General features: G+C 38.0%; 1 protein-coding gene across 3 annotated transcripts in view; it reads left to right on the plus strand.

Annotated features, from left to right (window-relative positions):
• Positions 1–373: 373 nt before the first annotated feature.
• KPNA5 (karyopherin subunit alpha 5) overlaps positions 374–14,118 on the plus strand; it is a 53,672-nt gene continuing 39,927 nt past the window's right edge. Inside the window, exons 1-5 of one of the 3 annotated variants that reach the window (XM_005551659.5) lie at positions 374–525; positions 633–738; positions 8,367–8,500; positions 11,071–11,172; positions 11,309–11,408. In XM_005551659.5, coding sequence (XP_005551716.3) covers positions 666–738; positions 8,367–8,500; positions 11,071–11,172; positions 11,309–11,408 — 409 coding nt within the window. In that variant the 5' untranslated portion in view covers positions 374–525; positions 633–665. The remainder of the gene's footprint in view (positions 526–632; positions 739–8,366; positions 8,501–11,070; positions 11,173–11,308; positions 11,409–14,118) is intronic. The other 2 variants (XM_015448586.4, XM_005551660.5) reach the window with 2 other exon arrangements.

Here is a 14,118-nt window from a genome sequence, read left to right on the forward strand (position 1 = left end):
GCTGCGATTTTTACCATCTTTTTTGCAATGTTGTAGCCCCAATAATGAATCTAAAATGGTACTTGACACAGTTTATATCCTTAAGAATGTATGCATGCACGCACGCGTGAAGAATAAATGAATGAGGGGGTTGTCCCTTTGCACGCACGGAGGTCTAGGGGCTGCAGAGTACCCACAGCCTGGCCACCGCAAGCGCAGCTAAAATCTAGGGGTTGTCGCAGGCACAGGCTCCTCCTTCGGTGGGTGGGGCGGAGGCGCGCACTTTCCCTACGCCCCACTGCTAGGATGTGAGGCCACCACTCCTCCGCCGCCGCCGCCACCGCCGCCGCCGCGTCGAGTGCAAGGGCTTCTGGGAGCCGAGCCTCGGGGTCTCGGAGAAGGGGCGCAGGTGGCCGCCATCTTGGATTGCAAACTGGGTCGCTAGGCTTCACGCCAGGGGCGGAGTGGCGGCCCTTCTGTTACCCGCCACACACGTCGCCGCTGGGGACTGGGAAATCAGGGCATCGGAGAGTGCCACATTAATGGGTAAGTTGGAGTGAACACGGGCTAGGTTGGGGGAGCCTCGGGTTTCGTCCCTTTGGGAACTACTAGTTCTGGGGCCATAGTTTTTATTTACCCCTTCCTTTGCAAAGGTCTCTGGAACCTGGCGGTGCCGGGTGTTTCTCATGTTTTCCCCAGGGCGACAGCGGTCGCGGGGGCGTGGCAGCCGGACCATTCTCTTGCGGACGCGAAGGCGTGGTGAGTTCAGATTCTTTCAGCAGGTCCTCAGAAGGAGTGATGGGCAACCGGTCTCGTCTTCGCCTCCCCGCCTCACCGTTTCCCGGTAGTTCTTTTCAGTTAATGGAATTGCCAAATGTTGCCACTCATACCTGGTACCCAGCGGTTGTATCCAACAGCTTATGGAAATTCCACAGTGTCCAAAGAAGAGACAGGTTCCATCCCGGGGGCCTCCTAGCCTCGCCCTCTCACCCCGCCAGCTGCCCTCCTCCACCTGCTTGCAGGTGCCTCTAGTGCTCATTCCCGACGACAAGGCAAGCCTGGGTTCCACGCTTCTAATAGTCGGTCAGCTCCGTTCTAAGATGAAAACTTAGTTTTTCATCGATAATGCATAGGAGATGGAAGTATTTGAAAGCTGTGAAATGACAGTGATACACCTAAAGAATGTAACACTGGCGGCGGCCGCGGTGGCTCACGCCTGTAATCCCAGCACTTTGGGAGGCCGAGGCGGGCGGATCACGAGGTCAGGAGATCGAGACCATCCTGGCTAACATGGTGAAACCTCGTTCTACCAAAAAAAAAAAAAAAAAAAAAAAAAATTTGCCTGGCGTGGTGGTGGGCGCCTGTGGTCCCAGCTACTCAGGAGGCTGAGGCAGGAGAATGGCGTGAACCCGGGAGGCAGAGCTTACAGTGAGCCGAGATCTCGCCGTTGCACTCCAGCCTGGGCGACAGAGCAAGACTCTGTCTCAAAAAACAAAAAACGAACAAAAAAAAGAATATGACACTGGCATTTACTTTTGAGCTTTTTGGACACGTTTTTTAAAAAAGACAAAAACACTAATGATTTATCTCTCAATTACAACACCCAATAATGACTCATAATCTGTAGGAAAGTGGCTTTCTTGGTAGGTCAGGAACAACTCTGTCTCTCCGACCTAAGTATTGCTTGTTTGGTTATAAGGGCTCTCTAGTTGGCACTTTCCCCACTTTGTGCAGTCTTTTACTTTCTCTAATGAGGCGCCCAGCCCCATGGAAATGAAGGCTTTACTGGCATGAGAAATAATGTCGTTTGATATTAAAGAAAGAAAATCGTAAGTTCAGATTCTAGTTATTTGCTCAACTTAAACATGGTTTTTCTAAGAGCCGTTGAAAGCTTATGAATGAAAAAAATTCCTGTGTTCTGTAGCTTTAAAGTGCCTGAATAACATTTCTTATATTTAAGTTTTATGAGACCTCAACCTTTGAAGTGCAGCCTTTAAATTTATTTTTCAGTGAAAGAAACAATCCCCTTGGGTGGGGCCCCTTTAGAGATAATTTCCCTTGATTTATTGTTCCCTTTAAATCAACTGCAGTGAGGATGGATGCAGGTGTTAAATCTGAAGCCGGAAGTCAGTACTATTGAAGAAAAAGGAACAAGTGATATATGAGTTGTCGGGGCTATATTTTATTTGGCTAAAATTTATGCTGAACAGGTTACAATGTGGTTGCTTGGATTAATGCTATCATAAGTAGCGCCTTTGTGTGTATGTGTGGGAGGGCACAAGATGATCCAGTCAGATGTGGTAAGAAAATATTAGAACTTATATTTGTTTACCTTTTCAAACTTTCATTAAAAATTTCTATTTTTTGTGAATTTTATGCTAGAGTAGTATATTAGAATAGTAATGCATGTATAGAAATAAATATGTTGAGGATGAATGCACAAATACATTTTACATATGTAGGATGTGTGATTAAAAACGTTTACAGCCAGTGGCCTAGAATATGCTACATATATAGGTGATAAACATTTTAAGAATTTTATTTCCATGAGCATTTTATTTTACTTAAATATTTTATACGTATTGTATAATTCAACAACTAATACTGTGGTCAGTTTGCTCTGTAATGAACTCTGATCTCTTTCCTTTCAAGAGTCTAGCTTTTTATAGATATAAAATAGAGAATAATACCAAACATTGTTATTAGTAAAGATATGTTGAGCAGTTCCCTCCCTTTTTTTTTTTGAGACGGAGTCTCGCTGTGTCGCTCAGGCTGGAGTGCAGTGGCATGATCTCGAATCACTGCAAGTTCCACCTGCTGGGGTTCATGCCAATCTCCTGCCTCAGCCTCCCAAGTAGCTGGGACTACAGGCGCCTGCCACCACGCCTGGCTAGTTTTTTTTATTTTTAGTAGAGACAGGGTTTCACCGTGTTAGCCAGAATGGTCTCAATCTCCTGATCTTGTGATCCACCTGTCTCGGCCTCCCAAAGTGCTGGGATTACAGGCGTGAGCCACGGCGCCTGGCCTTTTTTTTTTTTTTTTTTTGGCGCGATCTTGGCTCACTGCAACCTCTGCCTCCTGAGTTCAAGCAATTCTCCTGCCTCAGCCTCCCAAGTAGCTGGGATTACAGGCTCCTACCACCATGCCCAGCTGATTTTTGTATTTTCAGTAGAGACGGGGTTTCACTATATTGGCCAGGCTGGTCTTGAACTCCTGACTTCAAGTGATCGACTCTCCTTGGCCTCCTAAAGTGCTAGGATTATAGGCCTGAGCTACCCTGCCTGGCCATATTGAGCAGTTACTAATGATAACTATTTGTAGGTGCACATAGTATTGCTGAATCCATTAAATATTTTAAAGAAGGAATTTTGGCAGATTAATCATGCATTTCTTTTCAATCATTCTCAAGGCCTCAGCCCCTTCTTTTCTACCTTGAGCTCCACCAGTAGTGAGATTTGTCTCACTATCTTTACCAGTGACATAATTACCACATCTGATGCCTGATATGGTACTTAGATTATTACAGGCACTTTTATTTTCTGGATGAATCAATGAATGAATAAACCGAGTGGCCTGTTATCAGTGGTACTACATCTTAAATATTCCTTTATCTTTTGAACTCCTTTCCTTTGCAGGACTCTTATATTTTTCCTTATTCTTCTACTTTTCTGACCTTCTTCTTTTTGGTTTCTTTTGCTCTTGCCTTTTTCCACTAAAATATAATTGTCCCCAAGGTTTCTCCTTTGGTCATCCTTCTTCTGTAGCTCTACATGATACTGAATGATCACTCCAGATCCCTGTCCTGAGTTCTGATCCATATTTTCAACCATCTATAGATCAGTGCCTCCTACATGTGCACCAAGTACTATACATTTAACATGTTTAAAACCGGAGTCACTATACGCCTATTAGAATGGCTATGACTAACAACAGCAACAACAAAACCCCTTGCATTATCAAGTGGAGACAGGATGCAAAGCAACTGGAACTCTCATACATTGCTGATGGGAATGCAAGATGGAATACTCACTTTGGAAAGAAGTTTGGCAGTTTCTTATGAAGTGAAACATAAACTTGCTGTATTATCCATCAGTTCTACTCCTAGATAGTTACTGAGTGAAATGAAAACTTATGTTTACACAAACACCTTTACATGAATGTATGTAGCAAATTTATTCATAACCTCCAAAAACTGGAAACCACCCAGATGTTCTTTAACTGGAAAACTGATAAACCGTGATATGTCCCTACCGTGGAATAATAGCAATAAGAAAGGAGAGTTGATAGATGCCAACAATGTGGATGACTGAAATACCACACTAAATGAAAGAAGCCAGATTTATTTTGTTGGTTTTGTTGTTGTTGTTTATTTTACCTTTTAGGCTCAGGGTCACATGTGCAAATTTGTTATATAGGTAAACTCACGTCATGGGCGTTTTACAGATTATTTTGTCACCCAGGTACTAAACCTAGTACCCAATAGTTATTTTTTTCTGCTTCTCCCCCTCCTCCTACCCTCCACCTTCTGGTAGGCCCCCGGTGTCTGTTGTTCCCTTCTTTGTGTCCATGTGTTCTCATCATTTAGCTCCCACTTATGAGTAAGAACATGTGGTATTTGTTTTTCTGTTCTTGCATTAGTTTGCTAAGGATAATGTCCTCCAGCTCCATTCGTGTTCCCACAGGAGACATGATCACATTCTTTTTTGTGGCTGCATAGTATTTCATAGTATTTATGTACCACATTTTCTTTATCCAGTCTGTTATTGATGGGCATTTAGGTTGATTGCATGTCTTTCCTATTGTGAAAACTGCTGCACTGAACATTCGTGTGCATATGTCTTTATGGTAGAATGATTTATATCCCTCTGGATATATACCCAGTAATGGGATTGCTGGGCCAAATGGTAGTTCTATTTTTAGCTCTTTGAGGAATTACCACACTGCTTTCCACAGTGATTGAACTAATTTACGTTTGTTTTTTGACTTTTTTTCTTTTCTTTTTTGAGGCATGGTCTCACTGTTGCCCAGGCTGGAGTGCAGTGGTGTGATCATGGTCACTGTAGCCTTGACCTTTGGGCTCAAGTGACTCTCCCACCTCAGCCTTTTGAGCAGCTGAGACTATAGTCACGTGTCACCCTGCGTGGATAATGTTTTGATATTTTGTTGAGACTTGGTCTCACTGTGTGGCCCAGGCTGGTCTCGAACTCTTGAGCTCAAGCGATCCTCATGTCTGCACCTCCTGAAGTCCTGGGATTACAGGCATGAGCCACCATACCTGACTCTTTTTGACCTTTTAGTAATAGCCATTCTGACTGGTATGAGATGGTTTTTCATTCTGGTTTTGATTTGCATTTCTCTAATGATCGGTGATGTTGATCATTTTTTCATATGCTCCTTGGCTGCATGTATGTCCTTTGAAAAGTGTCTGTTCATGTCCTTTGCTCACTTTTTAATGGGGTTGTTTGTATTTTTCTTGTAAATTTGTTTAAGTTTCTTATAGATGTTGGATATTAGTCCTTTATCAGATGCATAGTTTGCAATAATTTCTCCATTCTGTAGGTTGTCTTTTACTCTGTTGATAGATTCTTTTGCTGTGCAGGAGCTCTTAAGTGTAATCAGATCCCGTTTGTCAATTTTTGCTTTTGTTGCAATAGCCCCTTCGTCATGAAATCTCTGACTATTCCTGTGTCCAGAATGGTATTGCCTAGATTATCTTCCAAGGTTTTTATAGTTTTGGGTTTTACATTTAAGTCTTTAATCCATTTCGAGTTGATTTTTGTATATGGAACGGGTCCAGTTTCAATATTCTGCATGTAGCTAGCCAGTTATCCCAGCACCATTTATTGAATAGGGAGTCCTTTCCCAATTGCTTGTTTTTGTCAGCTTTGTCAAAGATCAGATGGTTGTAGGTGTGTGTGGCCTTATTTATGGGCTATTTTGTTTCATTGGTCTATATGTCTGTTTTTGTACCAGTACCCTGCTTTTTTGGTTACTGTAGCCCTGTAGTACAGATTGAAGTCAGGTAATATGATACCTCCAACTTTGTTCTTTTTGCTTAGGTTTGCCTTGGCTATTCAGCCTCTTTTTTGGTTCCATATGAATTTTAAAATAGTTTTTTCTAGTTTTGTGAAGAATGTCATTTGCAATTTGATGGGAATAGCATTGAATCTGTAAATTGCTTTGGCCAATATGGCCATTTTCACGATACTGATTCTTCTTATCCATGAGCATGGAATAATTTTCCATTCATTTGTGTCATCTCTGATTTCTTTTAGCAGCGTTTTGTAATTCTCACTCTAGAGGTCTTTCACCTCCCTGGCTGGCTATATTATGAGGTGTTCTATACTTTTTCTGAGAAGCCAGATTTAAAAGACTACATGCTGTATGATTCCATTTTTCTGAAGTTCAGGAAAAGGCAGGACTGTAGGGATGAAGAATTCAGTTTTTACCAGATGTTAAGGGTCAGGGAGGGCTAATAGGAGCAACGTGAGGGAGTTTTTGGGGGTAACAACTGTTCTGTATCTTGATTGTGATAGTTACATGCCTATACATTTGTTAAATTCATAGAACTGTATACCAAAAGAGTGATTTTTACTAAATATAAATTTTAAAATAAACTTAAAATAACAGAATTCATTATTCTTGTCTCAGAAAAAAGCCGATATGTAAACAGAGCAACCACTACTCTGATCCTCCATCTGTATTCTCTGTCTTATGTTATCTTGCCATACCACTCAAATGGCTCAGTTAAAAACCATGGAGTCATCCTAAACTCCTTTTTCTTCCTAACCAGATATCTGTTACATTCATATGGCCTCTAATTTTTACTGAATCACTTTCAGAAATGTTTCTGTAATCCAACCTGTCTTCTGTGTTTTCATTGTAGTAACTTGTTTAGTTCATGCCTTCAGCATCTCTCCTGTCTCTCTCTCTTAACTACGTAAAAGAACCTTTTCCTTCATTTCTTCAATTCTGTTCCTTAGGATCAAGTCCAAATTTCACAGCTGCATTATAGGAACCATATGGACTCTAACCTACCTTTATAGCTTTATGTTCTCCCATGCATCCTCATTTTGGACACACTCAATCTCTTACTGTTCTTGGTTATGCAAGGCTTCTTCAAAAACTTTGCCTTTGCATATGTTCCTTCTGCTTGAAATGCTTGATTCTTCCCATTTCTCTTTCCTGCTTTTCCTTTAAGATAGGATACCCATGAAGCTTTCAGAAGTCCCTAAGGCACAATTAGTTGCCATATCTTCACTGCTCCCACAAGACTTAAAGCATGTATTTTAGTGTACTTTACTGCTTACAATAACATTTGCCAATTCATTAGTCTGTCTCTTCAGTAACAGGGATGGCAGACAGATGCCAGCCTCTCCTTCTCTTCTGTTTACTTCATAAGCTAATTGGTCACAATATTGTCTCTGGTTAGACATGGATATGTCCTCTGAATTTAACAGAATAACATACTGGGTACTCACTATCTAATGTTAAACTGAAGTTGGCACCCTGCTTTAGGCTGATTTTTTTGTGTGTGTGATGTATACATCCAGAATAGATTATAATATCAGTATTTTAATATTCCTATAAGATAATATCAAGATATCAATACTGTTACATTGTTAAAAAGTTTATAATTCACTTTCTAAAAGTAAAACTAGCACATATATTTCAAATATGAAATATATTTGCATGTATTCTATGTATTTATAAAATATGTATAAAAATGTTAATGTTTTAAAATACATTTGCAATAAAACTACTTAAAAATAAAGTATACATGTATTTTAGTATTTCAAAAGAACTAATTATACTGGAGTACTAAAAACTGATATTGTAGTCATAATTCAAGTCCTGACCCTTGTGGCCATAGCTCTTAAGGCAGTGCCTTCATTAAGAAGCCAGACCCCAATAAATATTTGAGATGTGCTTACTGGAGCCTAGTATCATATTCCATTAAAAATAAGACACTTCAATGCTGGTTATTTCTTGATCTAGCCAGAAACTGTAATTTAGAAGACTTTTTTTTTTTTTTACCCAAATAATTCATGATTATTTCCTGATGGTAATTATGTTTCAGAAAGGTTAAAACACTGCGGGGGCTAGGGAGACAGGAAAGGTTGTGGCATCTTAGAATCAATGAGATAGGGTAAACTTTGTCTTTGTTTATTCCAAAATTGTTTAAGATATTATTTCTCAAATATGTGGTCATTTTGCTCTAATCTTGATGTGGAATTAAGCGAAAGTATTCTTTGTACATAATTTTCAGAATGGGTTTTGTTAGCCTGTTAATCAGTGAGCCTGAATTTAGTTGCTAGATTAAGTGTCTCCTGTTGTTTTAAGAGAGTGAGTTATCAGTGTCTGTTTTCTTTTCTCCTTCCTTTAAGATGCCATGGCTAGTCCAGGGAAAGATAACTATAGAATGAAAAGTTACAAGAATAAAGCCCTAAATCCTCAAGAGATGCGTAGACGAAGAGAAGAAGAGGGAATACAGCTTAGAAAACAAAAAAGGGAAGAACAGGTAGGTGTTTTTAGCTATTTAATTTTGTTTTTTAAAAGTTTAATTATTTGCTAATTATTGGATAATTTAAAATGGAAATGTTTTAAGAAATTGAATATAGCTAACTCTATTATTTATTAGACTCCAGGCATCATAATTGTAAATTTGTGAAACAGAACTCTGTGCTACTTTTAGTCCTGGGAGAAATGGATTTTCTGTTTTATTGATAAACCTGCTGTGTTAATTATATTTTTACCTCACTGCTAATACATTTTTCCCCTTGCTCTATTTAGATCACTTCCATTTGTCATTATAAAATTTGCCCCCTAAAGAAACATTATATATTATTTGCTGCTTTGTAGTTTTCACAATTCTTGCCCATAAGTAAATTATTGTCATCTTCCCATGCTACTCATACTGTTCCCCCATTGTCTTATTAGCCAGATCTCTGCTTATACTTTGCATATGTGACATAAAGAATGTAAAATCATTTAAGAGAGTATATCTCAACATTTTTTATTCCAAGGTGTACTTAAATGTAGAAGTATTTATAAATAAGTAAAAGAATGTGGTTCTCACACATATGAGTTAAAACTGATGTGTGAAAAGGACTAGCAGTGAAGAAAGTAGAAAAGGCCTATTCTATTCTGTAAGTAGAGATGGGGTCCTGCTATGTTGCCCAGACTGGTATTGAACTCCTCACCTCAAGCAACATTCCTGCCTGTGCCTCTCAAAGTGCTAGGATTACAGGCATGTAATAGGCAAGACCTATTTCAGAAATATGATTGTGATTTCTCATCTCCCTATCTGCAGCATCTAACACAGTCCTTCATGCATTATAGTAGGTACTAAAAAAATCGTGTTGAATAAATGATTAGAAGGAGGATTGTTTACATATTAAATAGGAACAGGCTGGGAGCGCTGACTCACCCCTGCAATCTCAGCACCTTGGGAGGCTGAGGCAGGCAGATCACGAGGTCAGGAGATGAGACTGTCCTGGCTAACATGGTGAAACCCCGTCTCTACTAAAAATACAAAAAAATTAGCCAGACATGGTGGCGGGCACCTGTAGTCCCAGCTACTCGGGAGGCTGAGGCAGGAGATTGGCGTGAATCCGGGAGGCAGAGTTTGCAGTGAGCTGAGATCGTGCCACTGCATTCCAGCCTGGGTGACAGAGTGAGACTCCATCTCAAAAAAAAAAAAAACCCTGATATTTATTTAGCTATCAAAAACAATATAATCAGATTTTGTTTTCCTCAAATTTTGATTTAGGAAATGTAGAGTCATTCCTTGGTTCCAGGATCCTCTGCGGATATCAAAATTCACTGATGCTCAGGTCCTTTATGTAAAGTGGCATGGTATTTGCATATTACCTGCACACATCCTCTTGTATATTTTAAGTCATCTCCAGATTACTTATAATATCTAATACAGTGTAAATGCTGTGTAGTTGAGTTGTTATACTGTATTGTTTAAAAATACGTATTACTATCGGGCTCAGTGGCTTATGCCTGTGATCCCAGCACTTTGGGAAGCCTAGGTGGGCGGGTCACCTGAGGTCAGGAGTTTGAGACCAGCTTGACCAACATGGTGAAACCCTGTCTCTACTAAAAATACAAAAATTAGCCAGGCATGGTGAGCGCATGCCTGTAATCCCAGCTACTCAGGTGGTTGAGGCAGGAGGATTGCTTGAACCCAGGAGGTGGAGGTTGCAGTGAGCTGAGATTGTGCCACTGCACTGGCAACAGAGCGAGACTCCATCTCAAAAAATAAAATAAAAATAAAGTAAAATAAAATATGTATTTTTTTTATTTTCGTATTTTTATTGTTGTTGATTTTTAAGAGATGGGGACTTGCTGTGTTGCCCAGGTTGCCCTGCAATTCCTGGGCTTGTTCAGTCCTCCCACCTCAGCTTCTCAAGTAACTGAGACCAGACACATGTGCTGCCATGTTTGGCTTATTATTTTTTATTCTTCTTATTATTTTTGATCCGAGGTTGGTTGAATCTGGAAACGTGGAACTCACAGATATGGAGGGTCAACCGTACCTATAAATCTCCCTTAGTGAACTCACCATGTTTCTTTCTTCTTTTTTTCTGCTTCATTTTTATCTGCTCCTGAATTAATAAGCATAGGACTGTTATTCCTAAGAATTGTTTTCTATTCCTTGTTAATCAGATATACTAAATCAGTTAATGTATCAGATGTTATCTTTCCTGTGTAACAGATGTGCTTTTTAAGTTTTCTTGCAAAAATTCTTAGATACCTCATAATCCAGTGTGGAAATATGTGCTTTTTAAAGTGCTATAGAATGACTATGTGTATTCCATTTACAAGCTTACTGTTGCTAAAAGATCTGAGATTTAAGTGATGTGAAGTAGTCTGTGCAGCCAAAAGCTAGCCCGGAAATTCTGACTTCTCATAAATACCTTACTTCCTAGTGTAATGATTGGGAAATACTCAAATATTCAGAATTTTAAGTTATAAAATTGATAGGGTTTTTTGGTCCACTCAAATGAAAATATGGAATTCTATGGCAATTGAATGTTTTATGGAAAGCTCAATGTGTAAACTGATTTCTCTTTATTACAGTTGTTCAAACGCAGAAATGTCTCTTTGCCCAGAAATGATGAATCTATGCTTGAAAGTCCTATACAGGATCCAGATATTAGTTCCACTGTACCCATTCCAGAGGTATATTTTACAAAAATATATTTCAAATTATACCTCAATAATTTTAGCAATAGTATATATAATAAATATTTATGCATGCAAAATTATTCATGTAAAATGTTTAAATGTTAATTATATTTTTGTGTGTGTGTTTTAGGAAGAAGTTGTTACTACAGATATGGTTCAGATGATTTTTTCTAATAATGCTGATCAACAGCTAACAGCAACACAGAAATTTAGAAAGCTGCTTTCTAAAGGCAAGAATTATTTTCAGTATGCTTATTTGATATTACAGGATTTTGTAGTAGAGGTTTATTTTATTGTTTTTTTTTTTAATTTTAAAATACCTTTCTTTGCTAGACACAGGTGTTATATTCTCTGTAAAATATATTGTAAAGTAACATCCATTTTTGAATATGATGTTACCAAAGTGTAACATATGTTGACTCTAGAAAAATTGTAAAAATATAAAAGCAGTTAAAGAGGCAAATATAAAGAGACTAATCCTGCTGCCAAGAAATAAGGTTAGAGATATATATTTTTTAATTCTTGTAGAAATATTTTTCAGACATGATTTTTTAAATGGTACCATAACATAGAGTATGAACATAAAATGATGTAATCAGGCATTTAAATTTTTCTCAATTTTAGATTACCATAAACATGCTACAATAATTGTTAAGCAATATAAATTTCCTTAATATTCATTCATAAAAGTGAAGTAGGGGGTCAAAGGGAATAAACTGTATTAATTTACACTCCCATCTTCAGTTTGTACAAGCATTCATTTCACTATTTTTACCAACATTCACAATTCTCTTTTTCTTTTTTTTTTGAGACAACATCTCACTCCCATCACCCAGACTGGAGTGCAGTAGCGGAATCACAGCTCACTACAGCCTCTACTTTCCAGGCTCAGGTGATTCTCCCACGTCAGCTTCCTGAGTAGCTGGGATGACAGGCATACATCACCACGCGCAGCTAATTTTTTGTATTTTTAGTAGAGTCAGGGTTTTGTCATACTGCCCAGGCTGGTCTCAATTTCCTGGGCTCAAGTTATCCTCCCACCTTGGCCTGCCAAAATTCTGTGATTACAGGTGTGAGCCACCATGCCTGGCCTCACAGTTATCTTTAGGAAAAAAATGCTTATATAATAGTAATTCATTATTTGGCTTTTTTTTTTTTTGTAATTCGGTGGAATATTTTGCCTTATTTATTGGTTCTTTATAATACATAATTGCCTTTTTATGTTATTTGACCAATTTTATATTAAGTTAATAAGAATTCATTTAAGTGAAAATTTAAATCTTTGTCTTGTGTTTCATATATGGAATTTATTGAACTAGTAGTTCTAATTTTATGGGATTTTATATATGAACTGATAAGGTTTTGAAAATGCCCTTAGTTCAACTGCCTTATCATCCTAAGAGAGACAGAGGTTAGTGACACATGAAGAATGAAAGAAATCTTGTGATCAGGTTAGCATAGATTATAAGGCTTTCACTTTTGCTTTTTTACTGTAATTTATGTTCATAAATAAATTTAACTTTCAATTTCTGTTCCTCACATACCTTAGCAATGTCAAGAAACCCTTATGCAATCAAGAATGGCTTCTCTCTTCCTCACAATACTTCATAGTTTTGGTTTTTATAATTGGGATTATTTTCTGAGTCAGATTAATATTGTTAAATTGTTTTTTAATTATATTTCGTCAAGATTTTATTTTGACATGTCATACTGTTAACATAATTTATTTAGATTTATTTAAGAGTTTTAGAGTTTGCTGCCGGTGTTTTTGTAACATTTCCTTATTATTGAATTCTTTATCTTGATTAAATTTTTATTAAAGCATTGCTTGAAGGATTTTCTACCCCTTTCTTACCCCCATTCTAGGAAAATTGCATTGGTACAATTTTTTTAAGCCTTTATATGTCTAAATACTATATTTCTGATGTCTTTGAGCAAGTTGTCTGGGTATCGAATTCCTTGATCAGAAGATTTTGTCCTCATTTACTCTAATTCCTAAAGGTATTCTGTTTCTGTTAAACTGTACTATCTTTCACAGAGACAATTGTGTTCTCTGTTTCTTCTTTGTAATGGAATTATGCTTGCCTAGTTGGACATACAGCAAGGAGTTAATAGACGTTTTCTTTCACTGATTGATGTGGGTTCCTGCCAAGTCTATCAGCCCTAGAAAAATAATAGATTTACTGTATTTTTATTTGATCTGTCAAAGTAGGAAATATGAGAAAGCAAGCATCTAGAGCCCAGAACTGGAAGCAGAAACTACAGGAAACTGCCTCTTTTGCAAGCATTTCTTTATTATAATTAGTGTTCTTACTGTAGACACTAGGAAGATATGAATATGCCCTGGGTACTGCACAGCCTGTCTTAGCTCTAGCTTTTACTCCTCTGACTTAAGTCTGTGACGGTGACCTTTTGTTACATCTTCTACTTATTTCCTTGTCATGGCCACCCTTGTGGATGTAAATCACAAACCATCCTTTTCTTCAATCCCAGTTTTGTAGAAAGTTCTCCAAAGCTTTTTTCTTTTGCTTGACTCTTGCTTAGTTTTCAGTTCTGAAGGAGATGTTCCCCATATACTACTTATTGCCATAATGACTAAAAGTCTTCTCGGTAGCAGTTTATCACCATTATAAGATTATATAGACTATCATCCTGTCAATATAATACTAATAGTAGTTCATGATACCTGTTAGATTAGCTGACAATCCAAGTGCACTTTAATTGCTTTCTTTTAGATGAAGATAAATACAAATGTGTTGCTTTTAATTCACCAGGAAGAAACTATATTTGGGTTCTTATGCGTATGTGTGGGTATATCTCATATCTATATTTACTTTTATATATATAGCTGACAGTCTCAATGCCCACCTCGCCCTACCCGCCAACCACAAAACCCTGTGTTTTCTTCCTTCTCTCTCATCTCTTTCTTTCATAAAGAGC

Source organism: Macaca fascicularis, chromosome 4 (assembly GCF_037993035.2).
Source record: "Macaca fascicularis isolate 582-1 chromosome 4, T2T-MFA8v1.1".
Taxonomy (NCBI): domain Eukaryota; kingdom Metazoa; phylum Chordata; class Mammalia; order Primates; family Cercopithecidae; genus Macaca; species Macaca fascicularis.